Here is a 26,739-nt window from a genome sequence, read left to right on the forward strand (position 1 = left end):
TTCTAGCAAATACCAAAAGATGAAAAATCAAAACCTGATGGATTCTGCTAGAAATCTTATAATGTGCAGTGGTTGGATCTCCCATCAGGACAACGATCCAAAACAAACAGCAAAATCAACACAGAAATGTGTCACTGAGCACAAAATGAAGCTTCTGCTTGACCGTCCCTGAACCCTATTGAAGATGTGTGGCTGAACTGAAGAGATGATCTGGGAATCTGAAGGATCTGGAGAGATTCTGAATGGAGGAACGGTCTCTGATCTCTGGTCAGGTGTTCTCCAAACTCATCAGGCATTATAGAAGAAGTTATCTTGGGAAAAGGTTTCAAAAAGTATTTAATAAAAGGGTACCAACAATTGTGGCCAACGTGTTTTGGAGAAAAGCATTTATTTCATAATGTGATTTACCCCACACTTTCAATTATTTTACTTCAATGAAAGGTTAGATTTTTGTGAATTTTTTAATAAAAGATCAAAAGGATAATCAATGCAGATTTATTTTTTACAGCCATATTTGATCATATTTACTAGGGGTACCAACAATTTTGACCACCACTGTATACTGTAATGCTTGTACATTGTTTTATATTTATTTATTTTTTATGAAGCATATTGCAAGATGCTGATTAAGTGTAAAGATTGGCCTTTTTTTTTTTTTTTTTAAAGAGCAGTCAGGAGACTAATGTCCTTCGGGCAAATGCATTGAAAACAGCACGGATCTGAGTCACATGTGTGGACATGTATGTAATTAGACAGATGAGCCGTGTTTTTGTTCATGTGTTTATGGATGTTATATATAGATGTAGGGAGGGTCCTTCAGGCGAAGAGGCCAACACATTTTGACGCTTTGGTTAGGGTTGAGTGTAAATTTTTTAACGTGTTTATAATGTATAATTTAGTTTTGTTTTGTTAGCCTATTTCTAACTGACTGTTCAGTGTCTTAGTAGCAGATGTTTCCAGGTTTGTTAAGGGGAACCTTTTAGATGATAATAGGCCTGCATTATGTTAGACATTTTCTATATTTAGGTTTTCTGTGATTTATGTAAAAAATATTCACCAAATTACTTGAATAGCTCTATTTGAAAAGAACGAATCATTCTAGAATTATTGGGGTGATTTTTGTGGCGAGTGCATCTGCATAGAAAATAATAAACAACCTGCAAGCATAGGCAAATACAATATAACAAAGGTGCAAATTAAATAAACCATTTTTTGTTTTTCAGGTATGTATGTGGATCCAAAACGCACATAGAAATCCGCAACCAGTCTGACATTGTTCATGATGTCAGTATCGAATTAAGTTCACTTTTGTAGTATACAGCACTTTTTAATAACCCTTTTAAGTTCTGTCAAGCTTATTATACTTTTTATTTTGGTCATTCGTACATTTTTCTTGATTACCACCGAAGCCTCGCCTGGTCCTTGCCACTTACGGCAGGTGAAAAATGTTTGCTTTCATTTTGTTTTAAACAGACCAAATAAATTGCGTGACCTCTATCCTCGTGAAAATGACACATTACAACTTAAATTAAATTAGAGCTAATTCAGTTAAATAATTCAAATGTATTAAGTGTAAGACCTTTTTATTTTGCGGTAAAATGGTGAATTATGCTAGCCTGACAAGCCAGACCCACATCAAGATGTTTGGTCTGGAAACTCACCATAGACAGAGCTCAATCCGAGGGGCGGATAAACGGTTGTCTTTCAGACTCCCTCTGCACGCGATAGGATAGCGCTACACCAACCATAGCAATGAAGGTGAAGCAGAGCTCACTGACTGATTAAACATTCGCCGTATCCAGTCGGCTAAACTCCGAACACATCTTCCCTTTTTAAGAATTACTTCAGTGCCGTTCTTTGTTCTTTTCTCAGAGAAAAGCTTAACTCCAAGTCTTCCAGAGTCGCGGTCAGAGCTGATTCGAAAGACCGCCGCCATTCGCCAGTTTCTGTGTTTACTAGAAGCACGCAAACGCAACTCTGCCGTCGTCATTATGGCCCCGTCCGCCGACTCTATACACGATGTGATTGGGCCGTCCAGATTCTGAGGAATACAGCTCAGAAGGGTATTGAGAGTGCCTAGACGACACTTGCGGGCAAATTAAATTTGCTGCCGCTAGGGTGTGTCTAGATTTCTAGGCTAGAAAAAAAACATTTAGTTGATTTTTTTTTTGTGTTGTATTCAGCGATTGCAGAATAATGTAAAATGGAGGAACCATAGTGTTTGAGTAAAACAAGAAAACAGTTGTGCTTATTCAACCAGTTTTTTTTATTTGCCCTTGTATTGCAAACAAGGAGAGACAGTCTGAACTGCATGCGGCACTTCATTCACAATGTTCTAATGGCGATCACGTGCTCAAAAAAAAAAAAGACGTTTCATTGGTTAAAAATTTGCTAAACCCTCAGACAGATAAAGGGTTAACAATAGTAAAGAATTCTAGATCTTCTAGATCTAAAGTTTCTAAGTGTTCTCAACATCTCGTCATATTGAACTAAATATATATACAAATGAGCTGAATATTATTTATGAATGTTCATTTCCAAATGCATTGCTTTTAAAGCTTATGGAGCTACGGTCCCATGAACTTTGAATTTATCGTTTGCATTAGACTTTACTGCCCTAAAGGAAAGCGCAAGCTCTTAGGCAGTTCTCAGGTGACGTAACAAACATGTTTATGCAATCATATAAAGCACATTAATTATGTCAGAATGCTTGGTGTATTGCAAAATAAACCTAAGTGCAATGAATGTCTGGTGATGTATAATGATGATTGCATTGAGAGATGCATAAGTGTTTTTTTGTTTTTGTTTTTACTCCTAATGATGAGCTAGTTTAGTGTCTTTGTAGGTGCCGTCCCAGTGGCATGCATTTCTCTATTGCTCTCCAGCTGTGGAGAAAGCTGCCTCACGTCTCTTCTACCTTCATCATTGTTTGAATTGCTGTGCCTAGTCAGCTCTTTCCTCTAATCTCTCTTCAACTGCAGTTTTCTTCCCTCTTCTTCCTCAGTGTGTGTGTGTGCGTGTGCAGGACAGCTGCTGCAGGCAGCCTTTTTCTGGGGGCGTGTTTTTCAGTCTGCTTACAGCACTCAGCATGGCGTGCTGCATTTGCACCACGTTTCATTAGTAATTCTGGACCATTCTCGCAGCATTTTCCCCCTCAGTTAGCAGTGGCATTCGTCAGAATGGTATTTCAGCATCCTGAGGGGAAGATTCAGTCAGTTCCTGCTCACACTACAGCTACCAACTGGAACAACCAAAAGAACACCAAAACAAAACATGACTGGGCAATTCTGAATTATTTAGCAGTGCTGCATTTGAGAGAGACTGACATGTAATTGTACAAATAGGCTTTAATACACCCTGACTTTCTCCACCAGCCCTTCACCAAGGTTACTTGACATCACTACACTTATCTGGCTTCACTCCATGTTTCTGTTTATAAGTGCATTATCATGTAGAGGTTGTTTGGATGACTGCTGATTTGTCAGTGGGTGCTCTAAGAGAGACTCAGCAGTTTAGCTGCACCAATGTAAAGCCTCCTGGTGATATGACGACCTAAATGTTTGGACAGCCCGTGTTGTTTTGACATAGCCGCAGGTGTTTTCAGGTGTGCAGATGCACAAAGCAGTGATGAGTTCTCTCTTACACACACATTTATACTGACACACTGGCCTTTCCCCATCAGAACAGGTGACTTTTCTCTCACCAGTTAGGATTTACGTCAGTTACTGTACTGTATTTGTTGGGGATCATTTAAAGAATAGATTTTTATTAGGGGGAAAAAAATCTTCAAGTTGAACATTTTTATTAAAACTTTGAAGTATACTTAATAAAACCTAAACCGCAGCCACAATAGTTCTGTAGTTTTTCCTTTTTTATTCAAAATATTCACGTCATAAATAATCTGAATTCCGATTTTCAAATGTGTGTAAATGAACGCGTTTTGTCATTTAAAACCCTTTATAATGATCCAGTTAGTTGTCATGTTATATTTTAATGCGTGATGGGCACTGCCATGTTAGTCGCAATTTAAGTCCGAAGCGCATTTGTTGTATTTACATCAAATAAATTCATCTTAGTCTCCCGAAATTCATGAAAGTGAGTGACCAGTAAACTGGGAGAAAAATAGAGTAAACTATAGTTTGTGTACTATACAATGTGTATCTTGTATAAACAAAATGTCTTCAAAATAATTAGTCCTCAAAATGATTATTATTGCCGCTTCCATAGACATCAGTGTGTATTTGAAAAACTAGCCAGGGTTTCTCCTGGGTCAGAAATGGTCTTCGGTGGTGGCTGACCAGACATGGTCATCCACACACACACACACACACACACATTAGGGACATACTAATTCTATTTTCAAAAGCTATTTAGAATGGATAGTATGCGAATTGGGACGCAGGGCCAGATTTGTCATCACAGAAAACACTTCATAAGGATATTTTTCCGTTTATTTAAAAGTATGGTTTGTCAGCTGCGTGTGCAAAACGTCTGTCAAAAAAGGGGTGTTTTTTGAGCACAATTCACATCCAGCAGTAATTCAGGGAAAATATTGTGCGACCATGCCACGTGGAACATGGATTCGGTCTTCCGATCTTTAACCATTGTGTCAGTTCAGTTGATTTTTCTTGATATGTGCGAGTGAGAAAGAGCTAGCTCAGATGGTGATGGTTTTGAAGACCGATACGCGCGTTAGTCATTTGCATCAATTTATAAATCACAACAAATCATCAAATAAGGCTTTGGTGGGACAAATTTTTGTCGGCCGCCCAAAAAAATGTAAATGTAGGACTAGGAAAAGCCCTGCTATGTAGTTTTTGCTTATACTTACGTACATTTAAATTTCTGAAACCTAAAATAAACTTTGTGGTTGAAAACACTGAATAGTTGTTATATATATGACTCGGCACAATCACATTTGAATTTAGCAGTTGATCACGTGTTTCACTGAATATTGCATTCGACAGCTCAGGCACCAAAATGAGGCATCGAAATCTGTGTTCAAAGAGGTCAAAACATTCTTTTACAGTAGTGATCATTATTACAATTTATGTAACCTATTCGACATATTTGCGCTGCACATATTGGACTTACCTGTATTGATTCCAGTTATATTTCAAGCAATTCAAAACTATCACGGCGAAACAGCGTGCGTGAACAGCTAAAGTGTCATACCTGGAGGAATTAATCCTTTATTTATCAGCTTTAATATATCGGTCTAATTTTCTTAACGTGTCTGTAACACAGTTCTTAGTTCAGGAAAGAAGGAGGCGGCAACTGGCGAACATTTAAAAGACTTTAATCCAAAATAAACTGAAAGTAAAATGCAGGCGGCCCCTCACGGACGGCTGCCGTGCTGACACGTAATAAAACGTTAGCAAATCATAGGACCTGGATTGTAGGTTTTCTCATCCTTCACTGTCGTCTCTTCTCCGTGAGCGATCCGAGACCGGTGTGACGTGTCTGGCGCTCATAATCAAATCACTCACGGCTCTCACTTATCCTGCTCGTCAGTGTCGATAATGATAGCATTAAAATGAGCATATATTGGCTGATACCGATATATAATATCAACTAAAGTTTAATATCATTTGTGCATGTTTATTGTGTGTAATGTTACATAATGAGTGTGTGTGTGATAATTGCAAGTAAAGAATATTTTGAGTTTTGACAATACATATTAGTTGGCTACTAGGCCTCTGATTGCAACTTGCTTAACTGTCCTTCATAGACCTGACTTCTCATGCCTTTCTCCTCTCCAGACAGAAAGATATTGATCTCAGGGCTATTCTTTACATCATTGAGTGTGCCACACTGCACAGAGTTATTTTTAATCTTTCCCCGCCTCTTCAAATGCACACCTATGCGGAACCTAATCCCCGCCTTCCCTTTGTATCAGTGATCCCCGCATATCTGCATTTCCCTTCACCCTTCATGAAGCACCGCAAAGCACATTGAAGATCTGTGACCTTTCAGAGAGCTACACGCTCAAGTGGACAATCAGCCTGACACAATACATCATGCTGGGCTGATTTCAACCATCTCCTAGATAACCAACAAAGGAAGGCAGTCAACTTTGTGAAGTAGCTGTCATGGTGTAGCCTAGATTCATCTGAATAGCTCACCTTTGCAGCAGTGCCGTTAGCACTATGGCTCTCTGCAAGGCCAGCGGGTTTACAAGAGCACAGCTCTGACGTCGGCTGTGCCAAATGCAGGGGAGTAAAGCTGGCACAGTACGAGTGTTTTTGGTGAGATGGAAATAAAAACCAGGGTGAGAGCCAGAGCGGGCTTCCCCAACCTTACTGCCGCAGCTCCACATTACTGAATAGAAAACATATTGTAGTCTAAGCCGAGTAGAGTATTTTCAGAGTAGTTTTGATCGATAATCAGCTCTTTGCCATCTTCATATTATTTGTACATTAAGATGTGAGAAGCAAATGTGCTCCAAGAACATTTTTAATGTATGTAAATAATTGTGTAAATTGAGCAAGCAGTTGAAGTTTCAATTCTATATCCATTTTTTACTCAATCATCTATTTATTCATCCATTTGTAGTAATGGGAACTTAGAGATTGAATTTCTGTGGTTGAAATGTAAAAGGATTGAATCATATACATAAACTGTCATTTATTATGATAACCAGTTATGACGTGTGAATGAACTGGTCAGTTATTTGAGTTTGTCTTTCAAATGTAACCTAAAGCATTAACAGTTTGTTTCACCTGAAAATAATCATTTGCAGACCAGTGAATAAGTCAAGAGTGAGACATTAGACTAATTGTCAGTTTGAATCAATGAGTTTGAGGCAGATTTGATTACTACAAAAATTGGTTCATAACTATCATTTGTTTGCAAGTTGGTACTACAGGCTTTATGTGTGTTGTATGTAGACATGTGCCGATTTTCGATAATACGATTTATCACGATAATGAATATGCACAATATTGTTATCGTGGGCACTTTAAAATATTGTAAATAATAATTTATTAACAATTTATATTTTTTTTATAATGCACTCAAGAATACTTTGCCCATCAACCGTATAAATGCTCAACACCGCTGTATTCTGCGTCAAAGGGACACGCGCTCAGATATAAACAAGCCCAACGTGCGTTTGCACATGACTGAACCGGTGAAGGAGACGCGCTGCTGAAGTGCCGCTCAGTGACAGCAGAGGGCGCTGATGAACTGCAGAATGCAGCCGGTTACCCCGGAAACCCCGCAAACAAACAAAAAAACTCGTGTAGTTTTTAAAACAGCCATTCGTTTTTGTAATCTCAATGTTCATCACAGCACCAAATACTTAATACTTAAAGACTTAATAGGCTATTTATTTTCAAATTTAAACATTTTTATGTTTTAATCTGGACTACAACCCTAATAATTAGAACTGTTCTAATTATTTGTTATTGTTCAGTATAACTTTGAGATACGACTTCATTAGTTAACATGTTAATTCATTATTACCAAACTGACAATGAAAAATACTTATAAAGAATTAATCATTCTATGTTAATTTCTTAGTTACTTTTTAATAACATTAAAATCAAAATCAAAATAACTTTTAATGGACCTAAGATAAAACTAACAATGATCAGTATTTCTTAACTAACATTAACAAAAACATTATACTTTCTGTACCAAATGTAGCTATTGCTCAATCTTAGTTAATGCATTAACTAATGAGACCTTATTGTAATTTCTAAGCCTACCTGTTATTCTTTATAGCCTAATTCTTTTACACTTTAATCTGTTTGAAAATTTTACTTTTACAGCTCTGAAAAAAAATCAAGAGACCACATAACATTGATTTCTCAATGAGGGGTCTCTTAATTTTTTCCAGAGCTGTATATATTTTTGGTGCATTATTGTATTTAAACATTCAGTTATTTTTGTTCTTACAAAAATAGTTCTTAAAGCTGTTATGCTATGGCAACACTTTTTTTTTTTGCAACTTATTTAAATATCGTGATAAAATGTCATCAATTAATCGCAGCATGAAAAATTGATATTGGCACATGCCTAGTTGTATGTAATCTGCAGGGACAATGTAATAGAGAGATGTGGTGTTTTGTTCCCAGTTTTTCTCCATCATCACAATCATTTATATTTGCAGAGGAATGATGATGATCAAAAACTGTTCTTTTTATAACAAATAAAACTGATTCTTAGTTACCAACCTTGCTCATTGGAAGATGCTAACTTGCTCGTATCACTGTCCCAAGATGGAAGTCAGAGCCAATTGCGAGGTCACCTCTGTCTTCAGCAGAGTCAGATAAGATAGACTGAGACCATAAAAAGGGCTATTTATGGATTAGGAGAGCTTTATACGGCATCGCCTTTAGGGACCAGTATCTGGACATCTGTTTGGAGGCCAGCCGTCACTGTGTCTGCTGCAGGATGGAATCAACATAGATTAGATGTTTGTCACACAGTCCTTTCATTGAAGTGATTCAAGGGCACTATGGGACATGTCTTGAGTCGAAGAATGCATTAACAATGGTTTATGTTCAAGGACGTAAAAGTACACTTTATTAAATGTGTTTTCTGTGTCAGTTAACGTAGAACAGAATTGTGACTCGTCCTTCCGTTTGTAAAAAAAAAAAATGTTTACCGTAATGCATTTACAGTGGAAGTCTATGATCCAAGGCATTTCTGAGAATTTCAAAGCAGAAATGTGAAGTTTGTATTTCTAGTGAAGCACATACAATTCCCTACAATAGTGTCATTTGAGCTACTGTTCTAGGTAGATGCACTTTACCCAATGAAATAGATTAGATATAACTTTACAGTGATTATGGGCAATTCTGTTAGAGTAGGCTAATGCATAAATGCATCTTCTGATATGTGTATATATGAAGGCTATAGTGTTCAAAAGAACGAACAGTTATATTTTGTAGCGTCTTTCCATTTATATATGCCTAAATGTTTCTGAGTGTTGTCCTTCCCAGGTATTTGTCTGTGCTGCAGTGCTGCAGACCTGTGCTGTTCCTATCATCAAGGGCTCCAGATGCCCGTGCTTGACTTTATCCTGTTTTTCTTTTTTGTATTGTGTGTGGGAGGTGTACACAGACAAGGACTGAATAATCGCTAGTGACTAGTGTAACATTGTATTCTAATATAATCAACAGAGTTTACGTGAATACTCACCAAGACGGGCATTTTGACATGCTTTGTTGTGTGTATTTTTCTGTTCAAGTGCAAGAAGAGAACTTAGTTCAGTCCTCGCAAGCTGTTTTCTACGTGCAAGTGGTCTCACAGACGCGTGTGTCTGTGTAAGAGAGAGTTCTTTCACATTTTCTTGTGCTTGAACCTGAATGGTTAAAAATCACTTGAATGTTTAAATTGACCATAGTAAAAGCATGTGCAAGTGATAAACTTTCGTGACGATGCACGACATGCTCAAAACCTGTCTCCGGCGCAATAATTGCGATCTTTCATGTATTCATACTCTTGTGTAATCGACGCCCCATCCTAAATCAATCCGTCTCTTACGTCATACCCTGAAATTTTGAATATTCCAATCTAATATGATCTCTGACCTGTAAGGTTGCCAGAATAGTAATCTTACACAGTGTGTTAATAGGCCAGAGGAGAACTGACACCCCGACTGAGTCTGGTTTCTCCCAAGGTTTATTTTTCTCCATCACGCCCTGATGGGAGTTTTGGTTCCTTGCCACTGTCGCCTTTGGCTTGGCTTGCTCAGTTGGGGGACACTAAAAATATGATTAAAGTTATTCAGCTAATTATACAAATAAAATTTATGAATTAGGTTTTATTTAATTCTATAAACTATAATACTGATATGCCAACATTGTCGCTATATGATAAATTAAAATAAGCTGATAACATCACTGTTTTCTCCAGTACGACTGTACAGCCAAATTTAATTTTGTTGCAATATTATCCTGTTTGACATTGTGAAGCTGCTTTGACACAATCGTGATTGTAAAAGCGCTATATAAATAAAGTTGATTGATTGATTGATGATGCAGCACTGGCCAGATGTGGCGTGTGGCAATTCATAAGGCGAGCCCTGCATAAGTGTAATGTAAATCATGTAAGCAGTCTCTGTTTCTGTAGATTTACTTCTTCCTAGTGTTGATATACCGGTACTAGAAAAGTATTTCCTGCTATTACAAACGGTAAAATATGGAATTGTATTAGTACCAGTACTTTAAGGAGGACAGCACGTTAATAAGAGCTGTATTTATTTGCGTCGATGTGTGTGCAGAGCTCTGCTTCCTCCATTCACTAAACATTGGAAGTAGAAGAGTTGAATATATAGGGCCCTATAAAATCCGTTTTATTTTTTCCCAAATTCCGTTTTATTTTTTCCAAATTCCGTTTTTTCCGTTTTAATTTTTGCAGATTCCTTTTTTTCCGTTAAAATGTTTGGCAATTCAATTTTTTTTTTTTTACCCTTTACTGTTATTTTGGTGAAAAAAGTGTGCTTTTAATGTTAATATAATAGAACATAAAACAAAAAATAGGAATGACCTTAAATTTTTGAGGTAACAAACATCACATTTACTTTTTAGAAAAAATATGATGCAACATAACACTGCACTTCAAGTACTTCAAATATTAATGGTTATTAGCTTTAAACTTTCTGGTAAAATACATTATAGTAGGCTAGTTTATATAAGTTAAAATGAAAGTGCTCCATTAGCTTTTTCTTTCAAGTAAATTTAAAAAAAAAAAAGAACTAAAAATCATAAGAATCATCTTTTACATACAGTACTATTAAGTAAAACATTTAAAGCTGAAAATTAACATGAAAAAAATAACATTTCACCATGAAATCATGTAGTGAAATGTTCTGTGTGTTTAACAATCACCATTATGATATCCAGAGCTGTGAAAGAAAAGAAAAAAATACACGAAAACACAACACTGCCAGAAGTCCCCCAACTTCAAATGCCCCTTTAAATTATTAAAACAAGATGCTTATCTTAACTTTAAGGTTACTTCAGTCATGTAAAATACCCATATACAGCATGTTAAATGCATATGTTTGGAACAGAGGGGAAAACGGTCGCATATGCAGCAGATATGCATTGCTGCCTAATGTGCCCATTATAAATCAAAGCACGAGATGACAGGGGTCGAGCAGAACACCGGAAAATCTGACAGAATGGACAAACATTGTCCGTATGTGCAATACACAAGCCGCGGTTCTGGTGCGCGCGCGACCAATGCTGCCTGAGCACAACGAGCGCGCGGCTCCCGCTCTCCATACGCAAAGCTTCCGCGCCGCCTGCGCGTGCAGTGTGAAACCGCCGTTAGCGTCGAGTTTCTTAACTTTTTCGCTGCCGAAAGCAGAGCCGTGGAGACCAACTTCGCCATGCTTTCATTGTTTTGAAGGGCGAGCTGAAATGACGGGAGGGGTTGTCGCGAAGATTTGCTTCCCCCGGACTGCACTTTCCTCAGACATGCGTTCTCCATCCACAAGACACAGAATTTCATTACAAATAGGTAAAATTCCAGATTCCGCGTTAATATGCCAATTCCGCGATTCCGTCCGCGATTCCGTGATCGCGGAAATTATAGGGCCCTAAATATATACGCGCAGCGCATGACAAAGAAAGCAACAGATAAGCGCATAAAATAAAGTGGGGTGCAGGACATATTAATCGTTGAAAAATAAAATGATGAATAAAGTTCTGTCATATTATTAAATTACTTTTACTGGGTTTTTTGCCTGTGGTATCGAGGTATTTTTAGTCTGGTATCGTATCGAAGTCATAATTTTTGTATCGTGACAACACTACTTCTTCCTAGGCCTGCTCGATTATAAAACAAATCATAATCACAATTATTTTGGTCAATATTGTAATCCCATTTATTTAGCTATGTCTCTGAGTGCGCACACAAAGCCAAACAGTGTACCGTTTTCATGCTTTTAATAACTTCCAACAAAAACATGTTGAATTGCACAGCCCAAGTTGTTCCTGTTCCATTTTTTTTACTCCATTTTCTATGTATTCATTAATTTACATAGTAATGGGACTCGTAAGGATTTTGGCGGTTTTGGTTCTGGATTTTCTTTATTTGTTTACTTTTTATGTTAAAATAATTTTTCTATTTCTTTTTATAAACATTTTCCCCTGTAGTGTCTACATGGTAGAATGACATTTTTGGACATTTTCCCAGACCTCGCAGGGAAGTTGTGTAGGTGACACCAGTACTCGGTTTGTTTGGCACTTCTATGGTGACAACCGTCACACTGTTATGCTCAAACAATTCCTTTTCCCTGTAAATACGGAACGAGTCCCTTTGGTGATTGTGTCATCCATACAGCTGGGACCACTTCTCCATCAAGGCAGGAGTTCTGCTGGTGACCTTTCTTTCGTCTGGCACACCCTTTGTGTTTCTCAACATGGAGAACAGCAATCAGGCATGCTGAGTCAGCTGACCTTTACACTCATGTGCTGTGCTGGTTCTGTTTAATGCAGAAAACACTACTTCAGCACTCTATTGACTTTGAGCAACATGTGTCCAAAATCTAATCAAACGAACATTAATGTCCATTTCACTAGGTCAAGAGCACCAAATACCTCATCCATAGTCAAAAGTGTCCTTCATTCTCAGAATTTAGCATGTCCTTATTGTACCCCTGTTCTCTGTCAAGTACTTTACTTCCCTTGCACTAAATAACTTCCAAACATTTCTCTCATTCTCTCTGTCTTTCTGTCACTTTGTGTTGCCCCTGTGTAAAACTCACAGTTGCTGTAATCTGCTGAGTGCACCTTGCTTTGGTTTGGCCATTAGAACAGTAAATCTGAACACAAGCCTTGCTGCAACTTTCAAAGCCTGAGTCTGCTCTCTTTCCGCAGCACTGCAGTATTCCAGCTCTCACGATAGCAGCAGCCAGCTTACTGTATCACTTTAGCAATATGAGCGGCCAACAGTAGCTAGCATTTTTTTCGCATTCTTACATAAAAGGTTTGATCAGGGCTTCAACACTGTATTGATTCAAAGAACAAAATATGTTAGAAGTAATGCTTTATAGTAAGATTTTTTTTGTTTTTGTAAAATGCAATTCTGGATTATAAGACATGAAATATCAGAGCATAGTTTGTAGGGGTGTGATGAGATGCTTGGCTCACGAGACCAGACGAGACACGAGATTGGGTTCACAAGACAAAAATGTTCTAATTTTCAGTATTTTTAAGGAAATCAAGGATAAAAAAAATTCATCACTGGAAAATAGTCTGTAGGTGCATTTTGAAATGTTTTAACCAGTGATGACAGTAACGCGTTACTCTAATCTGACTACTTTTTTCCTGTAACGAATAATCTAATGCAGGGTTTGCCACAAACTCAACTGACTGCTTCTCTCCTCTATGAGTCTCTTCAGACCTTCCTGTACCTGAATTAGGAGCTTCCAGAACTTCTAAATGAGACTGTGACCTCCTAATTGAACTCCTTTCTACAAGTTGAACATAGAAATAAAAGCAGTATCTATAACAAAAATAAAAACAATTCTTTGGTGCAAACAAAAAGTTCAACCATAATGCGATTACTCTCTCAATATTCAAAGTGCAAACGGAGATCAGAGTAGGGCTGTCAACGAATATTTTAAATTCGAATATATATTTGAATAGTTTAAAAAAAAAAGAATTTCGAAGGTGAAAATTAATATTAAAAAAAAAAAAGTTGAAAAAAATCCCACGCCGTGGTAGTAGAGGCGTGGTTGTCTGCTGTGCGAGTGAGCGTGCACATTAGGGTTCAGGGACAGGTCACAGGAGTCGCACTGGCACTGCTGAAAGTGGACGCGTCTTTCAGGGAAGATGGCAGAAAGTGCAGAGCCCAACTCGACCACAGCAGAGAGAGATTTTAACTCCAGAATCTAAAAAGCCATGTCTGGAAGTACGTTGGATTTTGGTCGGTAGGAGGTAAAATTGTTGAGCCGCGAGAGTTATATGCAAGCTATGTAAGATAAAGTGAGCATACCATGCCTCATTTTATTTAACGTTAAACAGAAACATTACTAAAATGTAGGCTACTGTACTGACTGAAGAGATATTGCATTTATAAAGGATAAATGCACTGCTTTCACTGGTTTGATTATTTACCATGTCAAGGAAAAGCTCCATGTTTAGCACAGCTCGCTCGGAGCGCTCAATATGCTGTAAAACTTCAGTTAATATTAATAATATTTGTTTCAATCGCTGAATGAATCCTGCTATATTTGGGAGAAGTCGCGAGTCTCGTGACCTTAAATTGCTTGCACAACTAATGAACAGCACTTAAAGTTTGTTCATTTAAACCATTATCTGTAGTGATAATGAGCGAGAGAGAGATCTGCGATCTTGGCCATTAGTTAATTTATATATAATTATAGAGCTGGGTTTCGATTCAAATTTCAAGAATCGATTCGTTTCCGATTCTCAAGATCTTGAATCGATTATCATTATTTCATTTGATCCGATCCGATCTTCAAGATTTAGATAAGTGTTTTTGAAAAGCATTTTTTTTCCAGCTGTTACCTGAATTACAGGACTGTAGTTATGCAACATATTGATACTATTATTATTATAGACATTCAACTGCAAATTAATGGAGTATATATGGTTGTAAAGAACAATCCCCCTTCCAGCCTGTTCTAGTCAGCGAACGCGCACTGTGGAGCTGTGCTGTTGCTCGCCGTCATGACAACGCAGCCATTACAACTTCCTTGGCAGTAAGAGCGCGCTGCAGTGAGAACGGCTGTGTTCTTCAGCACGGTGACGGCGGTATAACGTTAGGCCGTGTGTCCACCAAAGCGTTTTTAGCCAGCTGAAAACTCCTCGCTGTGAGCGCTTGAGAGCGTTTTGGCAGGCAGCGTTTTTTCTCCTCAGTTGAGACTTGCTTGTTGTTATGATACGGAAAATCCGCGGAGGTCTTTCTAATTTCACAGGTAGTTTGTTCCTGTATTGATTCTATATAAAATTGCAGATACAATGTAAAGTATTTGCTCTGGCATTTGTTTCGAATCATTTTGTATCGTTATTTTTGCTTGTTGTCATCTGATGACGACACGCAGAATGTGGAAGTTGGTCTGTGTTGTATTTGTCCCGCCCCTCCTCCACTGTGATTGGACGGCTGGGTGAAAAGTGACAGTAATGAGCGCTGCGTTTTACTCAAAGTTGAACATGCTTCAACTCTCGGGGACCAGTAAAAAACGCTGAGCGCTCAGCGCGTGATCGTGAAATACTCGCTCAGCGCCTCGGTGCGCTCCAGGCGTTCTAAAAACCGGCGCTCTCATTGAAAACAATTGAAAACGCCCGCCAGTATTCTCTGTCAGCGGCGTTTCTGGAGTTTTCAAAGCTGCCATGTTCGTTGTGTTAATATCCTTCCACCTCAATGTGAATTCAATGACGCGGCAAATTAAAATTCAATGTAGGCCTATTATTAAATCGATCCTCTGAGTTACGGATCGATCTTTAGAAATTAATATGAAAATCGATTCAGAATTGGTGAATTTTCAACACAACAGTTTTTCAACACAGCCCTACATAATTATATAATTTATAATAACAACCTACTTGTTTTTGTGTAAGTAATACGTTGTCTAATATGTATACACTTAAATAGACAAACTATACAAGTAGTTAATGTCTCTTTGTATTAATTTGTCCTATTATTGACGTAATGCATGGACAAAATGCGCGCCCAGATGTTCGAATAGTTCATTTTTGACACATTTTGACTACACAGCCCATCTTTGATATTGGGAGACAGGCTATTGTATGTCACCTAGTTTGCGCTCGTATTTCACATAAATTACTTGCATAATCCACGGGGTGCCATAAAGCAGCATTTTTTTTTTTTCACTTTAAAATAAATGTTGCATTTTCACTTTAAATGTAAAGCTTTTTGCCACTTTAAGCTGCTTTTATGAGTGATTAAATATGAGGGATGCACTGAAATTAAATTTCTTGGCCTTACCCCGTCACTTAAAGTCCCTAGTCTTTAAGTCATGACGTTTTTTGGGCTTTTAGTATGAATATGTTGGTCTTACTCTTATCTAAAGATGGTGTGCTCCAAAACAATGACAGTTTACATTTAGTGTTCAAAACTTAGTCTCTCACCGCTGGCAATATGGATAAATGATTTTGATGACATCGCTCTGCACTTCAGCTTCACATTAGATTTTCTGTCTAATCAAACGCTCTCTAGAATCTAAAGCCCTGCCCCCTACTTTATGAATCTGAAGCTGTGGCTGAAGTCAGTCACTTGTTCACAGATGTACTATTTTCTACATGGTGAATGGCACAGTGCACTGTATAGGGGATAGGGAACGATTCCGACAGTGTTAATATGCTTTCCATTGGGGTGAATGAAGTCTGGTTAAACGTTCGTGTCATGTGAACCAGAGACACGATAGTACAGAGCGCATCATGCGAGTCGGCCAGGACCAGAAAAAATGTATTGGACCCGTTTGAATTCTGCACAGAATGCTGTATTTTAAAGCGATATGGAGGAGATGATATAGAAATGGTTAGAGGAGGTCTTTACCAAGCTCAACGGCTGTTTTAAAAAAGGGGAGGAGCTGATCGATATGTCCCAACCTGTCTTTGTTTCAGTGGAAATGATGTCAGTACATTGAATAATGCTGTTTGTTTCAAGGCACCTCATTCGTCAGGAGTGGGTGTGAGAGAGAGTGACCAGGGCTTTTCTCTTTTCCCTGTGCATGGATGCTGGTGTCCTAGCTCGACCGGGTAGGGATTCCCGTGCTAGTCTAGGGCCCTACAAAATCCGTATAATTTTTTTCCAAATTCCATTTTATTTTTTTCTTAATTCCATTTTTTCCATTTTAATTTTTCTGGATTACTTTTTTTTTTTTTTGACTCCATTTTAATGGTTATATAAACTTTTTAGTTATCAAAAAGCATGTCTAATTAATTAAAATAATGAGACTTATACAATTAAAAAAAATATATCAAATGTTTAACAAAAATTACATCTTTAGGGCCCAATGAAATTTTGTTTGAAATTTGTCCCCCATCCAATCAGTTTTATTTTTATGAAATTGTGTTTTGTGTTTTACATTTTCTGAATTAAGTTTTTATGGAATTTATAATAAATAAACTCCATAAAGTAAACAATAATTCCCCACAAATTCTGTGTTGTGTATTTCTGGTAATCAAATTCAGACATGCAATATTAATTTAATTTAACTTTTAATCATGAAATTAGAAACAAGTTTTGAAAGCATTTTATTACTATTAGTGTTAGTATTATTATTACATCGAAACTTGTCTAAATTCTATTGTACAACAGTAATATATTGTCGCTGCCCGATGAAACTTGCGTATGTCCAAAACGGTTACTTTTCAGGAAGTAAAAAAACCCACCGTATTTCAAAAGCAGTTGAATGTAGTGTTGTCATACTTGGTACGGCATCTTTACATGTAACCATATTCTTGCCAGTGTAATGATATAATCCACATTTGACCAAAATTGAGTTTAAATGGACATGCGTGCATATTTTATAGTAACGGTAGTCGATACGCGTTCTTCCGATCATTAATTAGAATGGCCAAGTCGCGTTTCATATTTTTTTTTTTTTTTTTTTGGAAATGTAACTGTTACAGTTTGCATTTTTGATAATAAATTATTAAAATGCACAGGCAGTCTGATTGCTGTTTTTAATGTTATTTTTAGCCTATAACGTTCCGGCCACTGATTTTTGTGTCCGTAAGCGCTGTAGGCTATACTTTAAACGCTTTACTATTCTGTTTTAAGCACTTCATTTTTATTTTGAGCACGCTAATATCATGCTTTAGCATTTTCTGTCATAAGGAAGTGTTAAACTTAAACTTGGACTATGCCTTTCCTTGTATATATGCAAGTTTTTATAATATCATAAATGAATGATTATTCGACTAATCGCTAAAATGCAGGAGTGTTAGTCGACTAGGAATATCTTTAGTCGGGGGCAGCCCTACAGTCAACATTTTCACTTCACTTCAGAAATCCGTGTGTTAACATCTATACAATACGTTGAAACTTCACGAGACCGGCGAGATGCTTCCACAGAGTGGGAGATATGCGGCGTGATTGACAGCTTTGACACCAAATGGAGATACGTGAAAATCAGATGACATGATTTCACAACTTCTCATTGGTCATTTAGATATGTGAAGCATACTGTATATGGAAATGAACCTAGACATTCAATCCGTCGAAAAATCTCAAAATCAGCAAAAAGGACATACGTGGTTTTCATTGGACAGCGACAATATGTCTGTCAAGTTATTTTAAACTTTTTTGACGGATTTTACGTTTTCTCAAATGAAACAGTGAAATGCTCATGAAGTGGCTTGAAGATGAAGTTCATGTCTTAATAGTAAGGCTACAGCGGCTGAAAATACAGTGTGTGTGTGTGTGTGTGTGTGTGTGAGAGAGAGAGAGAGAGAAAAACCACAAGTCTGCTGCAGTGTGTATGTGTGGTGGTGGTAAGTGGAACCGCTTTACTGCGCCATTCATTCACGCAAACATGCAGGATTCATAATTAGTATTTTTGTGGTTTAATATTCAAAGACACGTCTATATTGTGATTTTCATTTAAGTGTACAATTTATTCATGATGAAATGACCAATCCCGTCACATTCCATCTTGTATAGTAAATTCCGTTTTAATGACTCGATTCTGCGGTTCCATCCACGTTTTTAGCATTGCGGAAATCATAGGGCCCTATGAGTCTCCGGACCCGTATGCCAGTGCATGGGATACATGATACAAATGTCACAACCACCAGGCTGAGATTGATCCACTGGAGAAGGCACCGTCCCTGCACCGCCGACCAGAGAGGGCACCCTGCCTTCTTTACCTGGACCAACCCATGTTAATAAACTGCACACCCACTGTTTCTTTCACTGCGCCTTCCGCCAAAGCTAGTATTACATTGAAGGTGGTCTATTTATAGCCCATCAGAACGACATTATTTGCAACATGAGCACTTTGGCAACCTGGGCTAATGAGGACTAACATTTACGGTCACCTTGTGCTTCTCCTGATGACCCGTCCTCGCAGTTACTCCACTGATGTGTGACCTCGCCTTCTCTTTACCACACTGCGTACAGTGCCCTTCTCTCACGGGACATCCATCCAGCGTTTCTCACTTAACATGATGGAAAGAGGGGGGCAGACAGCGTAAAATGAGTCTTTGGGAAATGGAAAGACCTTATTCCCAGTGTCAGACCGCTGGTATGTGGTGATCGATGGGAGGGACAGTCACCTTGATAAGCAGTACAGAAGCACACAGTAATGTGTTCTTTACCGTGTCCTTTAGCAGCACTCGTGTGAGAGTAATGAGTGCTGAAATGAGACGTGGCCGTAAAGAATGCGGATATGTGGCTGTGTGTGTTCAATGCAAAGGTGTTTGTTAGAACCTCATGAGGGCCTATAAACTCCTCCAGTTTGGAAACTGTGTTTCACCCTCCTACCTGCCTGGCCCTGTGCGGAGGAAGCTGCTTGATGCACTGAAATGGTCAGTGGAAACATGAGCGAAGTACAAACTTTGCATATGACTGCTCTATAAAACCAAAAGTATTTGCTGTGTATTAATATTTCAATAAAGTAGGCTATAAATTGAGAAAGGTGCTATTTTTTTTTTTTTGTGCTATTTTTTTTTTTACACTGCATGTAAACAATATTGTAGTTTTTAATCGCAGGATATCGCAATGCTTTTCTAGTTCCGGTATATCGTGCAACACTAGATCGTATTGCAAGTGTGTTAGAGATTTTTGAATCACAGTACTATGTGTATGTTTACATGGGGTGTACTTCATACGACTGCGTATTTTTATTTATGCCTCGTCTTTTATTAATACAAATAATAATAATTGTAGGAGACTGAATATTTACTAAACAGTTGCTCTTCTGACATAAATGTCAGCTCTCTTTTTTCCCCCTGTATTACTTTCCCTTTTCTCGTCTGACCTTATACAGCCCTTGTTCCCTTTCTGTCTCTATCTTATAACCAGAGTTGGGTACCGAACTTTTTAGGGCACCGACTGAATTACGTCAGTACAGAATCATGTTTAAATCAATCAGTGCTGATTTTCCTGAGAACCACATCTGGTTACCACATTAGTGTCTCTAAATATTAATCCACAAAAAGACCATTTAAACATAAATCCTGCATGTCTCTGTGAATGAATGGCGCAGACGCATGGTATTTACCTCACACACAATGAACTGAGTGTTTTCATCTCGTATGAAGACATTAATGCATGAACGTCATATCCAGAGCTGCTCTGATAGTCACTTCAACATTTGAGGAAAAACTAAAATCATATAAAAACAGACACTAAAAAAATCTTCACAGCAACCCCTCAAAATAAAAGTTTGGCTTAACTTGACAAATATATGTATTATACTGTTGTACCGTAGAATTTAGATATGACTCAATTAGGGATGCTCATTTCAGTTAATTTTCCCGACCGACAACCGATGCTCATTAATCCTTTATTAACGGTTAACTGATAAGATTTTTATAATGAATTAACATTAAATAAAAATATGATTGACGAGTGTCTGACCCGTTAAAAATACTTTTTTCACAGGTTTATTTTACTGTGCAAACAGCAGAACATGATCTCCAACAAAACCTCAATTCACATTATCAAATAATCACGCACCTGCAGCGTTTCTGACAACAGAGAAAAACGGAATAAAATCATTTAAATAAAAAGCATAAAATTAATATGCCTACATTAAATATTTCTACTTAAATAATTATCCAATTAAAATGACAAAGCGAAAATACACTGAATCCGTTTTTAAGCTTTGAACAACCAGAATAGTTTTTTTGTCAAATAAAAATAGATGGCCTACCTCAATCCACATCTTGACTGGTATTTATTTAGTAAAAAGTAACATGTCTACATTATGTGGGTTAGTCTGGAGCACAGCCTGTTGACTGTTAGACCCGCGGCAGAAAGCCTTGTTTATACATTCGTCTGTCTCCACAGCGCTAGCCTCTGATGGCTGTTGGGAGTGTTAATACTCGACACGCTCGCCGTTGTGCTGTTGATTGAAATGACAGAGGGCTACTCGGAGTAATTGTTCTATAAACCATCAAGAAACAGTGGCGAGAAGAACATACGTGACAGTCGATCAAAACCACACAAAACCAAAAGTTGATCAAAACCACACTATGAAACATCTTAAACTGGGCCTAAACAATAACGCCTTGCTAGAGCGGCCAGCCTCGGGAAATGCCTTTCATTAGCTTTCCAACAGTCAAGAGCTTGTACTATTACTATATGTACTAAGAAGGCTTCTTCTTTCCCATAAATTTATTTAGCAAAATCTGTCCGTGTTGGCACGTGAGTTAACAAATACAGCATATTTCTATTTAACCATGCAGCAAACAAACAAACAAAAGCGTAAAAAAAAAAAACAGTTAACCATTCAACTGATTAATCGGTCAAAATCAGTCGAATTAATCGGTCAAAATTCTTACCATCGGTTAATGGTAAAACGATCATCATGAGCATCCCTAGTCTCAATGTAATAATAATACTAACAATATTACAGCACAAACATCACAGACAATGGCAGACAGCGACCAAGGCAACTCTGGCTAATGTCTGTAACTCTTCTATAAATGACTTAGTTTCTTTAGTTATTGAGGTAAACATTCCTAAAGTACAGAAAAATGCACAGAATTATGGTACCAGCGCTGGTTAAAATGTGACCGGTACCAACCCTACTACTTAAAACCATTATCTTCCTTTCTTCCCCTCTCTCTTTCTGCCTTGCACTATGGGTACATACTCTTGTATAATGCAATAGGTACACAGTGCCTTTTAAATGCGCCCTAGAAAGGGCAGGACAGAAAACAGCCTGTCTTTCACACTTTCTGTACGCTCTGTGTGTGTGTCTCGTGTGTCTGTTAATTAGGGATGGGACGGTATGAAAAATTCATATAATGATTATAATTACCAAAATTATCACGATTATCAATATGAACAGTTTTGTTAAAATGAGATGTTTAAATAGAGCTGATGCACACACTGAAAACATTTCAAGACCTTCACGTTTTATATTTGACAAACAACAAATAAAACAAGCAGCTCTGCACTTTTTTGTAACCAATATTCTATTCTGTGGCATTTCCTTCCTTAAAATGACCGTTGTCAATAGCAATGCGTTATAACAGTGCGCATCCATGCATCATAACAGACGCACTCTCTCGTTTCATTCAAATGCAACTTGCTGTCTTGCGTCTCTGTTTTTGATTGTATTGAAAATGAAATTAGAGGACTTTGCTATTAATACCACAATATTTTTGTGATCTTGTCTGGATGAATGTTTTGCAACATTTTGCTGTACACTTGATGCTGTACAATGGATTTATAAACATTAATCACAATTCAAAGTGCCCTGTAATTATTTATGTTGTAAAAGAAAATGTGTGTAATAAGTACAGGTCCTTCTCAAAAAATTAGCATATTGTGATAAAGTTCATTTTTTTCCATAATGTAATGATAAATATTAAACTTTCATATATTTTAATTCATTGCACAGCAACTGAAATATTTCAGGTCTTTTATTGTTTTAATGCTGATGATTTTGGCATACAGCTCATGAAAACACAAAATTCCTATTTTGCTATTAACCTAATAATCTGAATCAACTAATTAACTCTAAACACCGGCAAAAGATTCCTGAGGCTTTTGAAAAACTCCCAGCCTGGTTCATTACTCAACTGCAATTGTGGGTAAGACTGCCGACCTGACTGCTGTCCAGAAGGCCATCATTGACACCCTCAAGCGAGAGGGTAAGACACAGAAAGAAACTTCTGAACAAATAGGCTGTTCCCAGAGTGCTGTATCAAGGCACCTCAGTGGGAAGGAAAAAGTGTGGCAAAAAACACTGCACAACGAGAAGAGGTGAGCGGACCCTGAGGAAGATTGTGGAGAAGGGCCGATTCCAGACCTTGGGGGACCTGCGGAAGCTGTGGACTGAGTCTGGAGTAGAAACATCCAGAGCCACCGTGCACAGGTGTGTGCAGGAAATGGGCTACAGGTGCCGCACTCCCCAGGTCAAGACACTTTTGGGCTACAGAGAAGCAGCACTGGACTGTTGCTCAGTGGTCCAAAGTAATTTTTTCGGATGAAAGCAAATGTTGCATGTCATTTGGAAATCAAGGTGCCAGAGTTTGGAGGAAGACTGGGGAGAAGGAAATGCTAAAATGCCTGAAGTCCAGTGTCAGGTACCCACATTCAGTGATGGTCTGGGGTGCCATGTCAGCTGCTGGTGTTGGTCCACTGTGTTTTATCAAGGGCAGGGTCAATGCAGCTCGCTATCAGGAGATTTTGGAGCACTTCATGCTTCCATCTGCTGAAAAGCTTTATGGAGATGAAGATTTGGTTTTTCAGCACGACCTGGCACCTGCTCACAGTGCCAAAACCACTGGTCAATGGTTTACTGACCATGGTACTACTGTGCTCAATTGGCCTGCCAACTCTCCTGACCTGAACCCCATAGAGAATCTGTGGGATATTGTGAAGAGAAAGTTGAGAGACGCAAGACCCAACACTCTGGATGAGCTTAAGGCCGCTATCGAAGCATCCTGGGCCTCCAGAACACCTCAGCAGTGCCACAGGCTGATCGCCTCCATGCCACGCCACATTGAAGCAGTCATTTCTGCAAAAGGATTCCCCACAAAGTATTGAGTGCATAACTGAACATAATTATTTGAAGGTTGACTTTTTTTGTATTAAAAACACTTTTCTTTTATTGGTCGGGTTAAATATGCTAATTTTTTGAGAGAGGAATTTTGGGTTTTCATGAGCTGTGTGCCAAAATCATCAGTATTAAAACAATAAAAGACCTGAAATATTTCAGTTGGTGTGCAATGAATCTAAAATATATAAAAGTTTAATTTGTATCATTACATTATGGAAAATAATGAACTTTATCACAATATGCTGATTTTTTTTAAAAGAACCTGTATACAATGAGTAGACATTATTATCCTTTAAATCTCACCCTTAATATGTCTTTGAACTTGTTGTTTGTTCGTCTTTGGCTTGCTGTGAACTTTTCTTTGTGGAAACTTCACATTAATTTCAAGTGAGCGAGATCAAATATTCAAATCAAAACAACATTTTGAGTCCGATTATTTCCCAGACGTAGTTTTGGTATTGAGGTCAAAGACGAAGTTAACTTCCCTTGTGTTTGCTATACAACAGTAGGTGATGGTCACAAAGACACCTCAGCAGATTTGACTTTATTTTTGCATGTTCTGCAGACAAGGTGACCATGCTTGATAAACATTTCTCTCTATTGAACATATCTGAGGCGGTTGTTAATTCAATAACCGATTTAGTGGATTCAGTGACAGATTTGTTAGAATGATTCAAATTGATAACTTGGGAGTTCATTAATCTTTTTGACACCACTTAAAAAAAAGTGTGTGTGTGTGATACACAATAGAAAGTTTACTTTCCCCTCATTACAATTAATACAGACTTCAACCTCAGAATTATTTATATGCTCTGGCGCAGTAAATTCAGCTGCTCAGCATTGTGTGACACTGTCTTTTCTTTATATTATTGATCAGCTGCACAAACCAATTTCTTTGTTACAATCTGTTTTGGTGTATTGCCCACGTTCTTCTCTTCATCATCATTTACCGTTGTGCAGAATGGCCCTCTAGTGGTGTTAATGCATTCTTACAGTGCAATTGCACTGCAGTGCTTAGATTTGTGTTGTATATTAATCTAGAATTTGCTGAGACTTATGTTATTGTGTCTGTGTTTTTCAGAGGTCCTGTAAGGTGAGAGACAGACGTGTCGGTTGACAGGAGAGAGAGAGACCCCTTGGCAGCCTGGCCACACCCCCCACTCTCCCGCTCCCCATGTATCCAGAATCGACCACAGACTCTCCTGCCCGCCTCTCTCTCAGACAGACAGGCTCCCCGGGCATGGTCTACAGGTGTGTATGCTCTCTCTCTCTCACTCACACACACACACACACGCATTCTCTCACACACACACACACACACACACGCATTCACACCTAAACAGCTGCTGCTCTGAAGTAATGTTATGAACCTCAGACGTTGCTGCTGCATCAATTGAGGTTTTTTTGTTTGTTTTTTTACTCCATCCTCGCTGCATAAGTCATAAACTCAAGGTCTGGAAAATGTGCAAAAACTGTTTGATGAATGAAAGTATATTAGCACTTTTTATATTTTTTCAACAACAATATTTTGTTAAATTACACCAACAATATTTTGTTAAATTACACCACTGTTCAAAGGTTTGGGGTTGGTATGATTTAAAAAAATTTTTTTTAAAAGATGTCTCTTGTGCTCACCAATGCTGCATTTATTTGATTGTAAATGCAGTAAAAATATTGTGTAATATAAATAAAAACTTATTTTTATTTTAATATATTTTTTATTGTAATTTATTCCTGTGATCAAAGCTGAATTTTCAGCATCATTACTCCAGTCTTCAATGTCACATGAGCCTTCAGAAATATTCAGATTTGCTGCTCAAGAAACATTTATTTTTTATCAATGTTGAAAACAGTTGCTGTTTAATATATATTTTTAAAATCATTTAAGATAGTAAATAGAAAGTTCGAAACAACAGCATTTGTTTGAAATTAAAATGATCTGTGACATTATACATTTCTTTACTGTCACTTTTAAGAAATCGTGTGCGTCTTTACTGAATAAAAGCATTTTCTTTTTATAACAAAAAAATCTTTCTGACCCCATACTTTTGAACAATGTAAATTTCATGGCTGTAAAGCAGGACAGTTGGAGTTGTCTTAAATTAGCCTAATAAGTATCCCTGTTTTAGATGATATTTAACAAACTTCCTGTAGCAAACTGTGTATTGTAACTGTGTAGGATGCTCTACAAGAAGTGTCACAGATATACACAATGTAGACTCACACATGCATAAATGTGACACTCTGCTCTATGTTTTAGAGAGCAGAGAGTGAGAGTCTAAAAGAGCCACAATGCAAAATCACCACTAATTTTAAATAACAGGTTTTAAGGGAAAGTTCACCCAAAAATGAAAATTAGCTCATGATTTACATTTCCTCAAGTCATCCTAGGTGTACAAGACATTCTTCTTGTGTATCTATCCATCATTAAGGGGCTCCATATGGCTCTGGGGGTTAATAAAGGCCTTCTGAAGTGAAACCATGCATTTGTGTGAGATAATTCCATATTTAAAACTTAACAAACTGTAATCTCTAACTACTGCGTTCACGAGAGACTGGCATTCCAGCGTATGAACGGGAAATTTTTCTTACACAATCACTTTAGAAGGTTTTTATTAACCCCCCGGAACCGTGTGAATTACGTTTATAATGGATGGATGCACTTTTATGGACTTCAAAACAGACACCGCCATTAACTGCCATTAAAAAGCTTGGATGAGCTAGGACATATTTATCTGGAAGAAGAATGTCATATACACCTAGGATGACTTGGGGGTGAGTAAATCATTGGATAATTTTCAATTTTGGGTGAAGTATCCCTTTAACAATTATCATGTTAACTACCAAGTCACTTCTTATGTTGCCGCTGTACTGATAATCTTGCGTCACCAGCCACATTAGTTGTATCACAGTGATAATTCTTAAGAAAGTTGCATTTTCACCATTCAAAATCTGCTTTATCCCTGCTGCAGGGTCTGTGTATATGCAATTAATTATGTTCGTCTAGCATACTGAGTGATTTAGGCTGCAGTTCTGTTGAGCTT

The 26,739-nt window shown here is 37.8% G+C and overlaps 1 protein-coding gene across 5 annotated transcripts in view; it reads left to right on the plus strand.

Moving 5' to 3' along the window:
• Positions 1-26,739, plus strand: part of kcnab2a (potassium voltage-gated channel subfamily A regulatory beta subunit 2a) — a 121,703-nt gene that overhangs the window by 27,160 nt on the left and 67,804 nt on the right. For all 5 annotated transcript variants that reach the window (XM_067430907.1, XM_067430909.1, XM_067430910.1 and 2 more), the window contains one exon: positions 24,777-24,946. In XM_067430907.1, coding sequence (XP_067287008.1) covers positions 24,870-24,946 — 77 coding nt within the window. In that variant the 5' untranslated portion in view covers positions 24,777-24,869. The remainder of the gene's footprint in view (positions 1-24,776; positions 24,947-26,739) is intronic.

Source organism: Pseudorasbora parva, chromosome 22 (genome assembly GCF_024679245.1).
Source record: "Pseudorasbora parva isolate DD20220531a chromosome 22, ASM2467924v1, whole genome shotgun sequence".
Classification (NCBI taxonomy): Eukaryota; Metazoa; Chordata; class Actinopteri; order Cypriniformes; family Gobionidae; genus Pseudorasbora; species Pseudorasbora parva.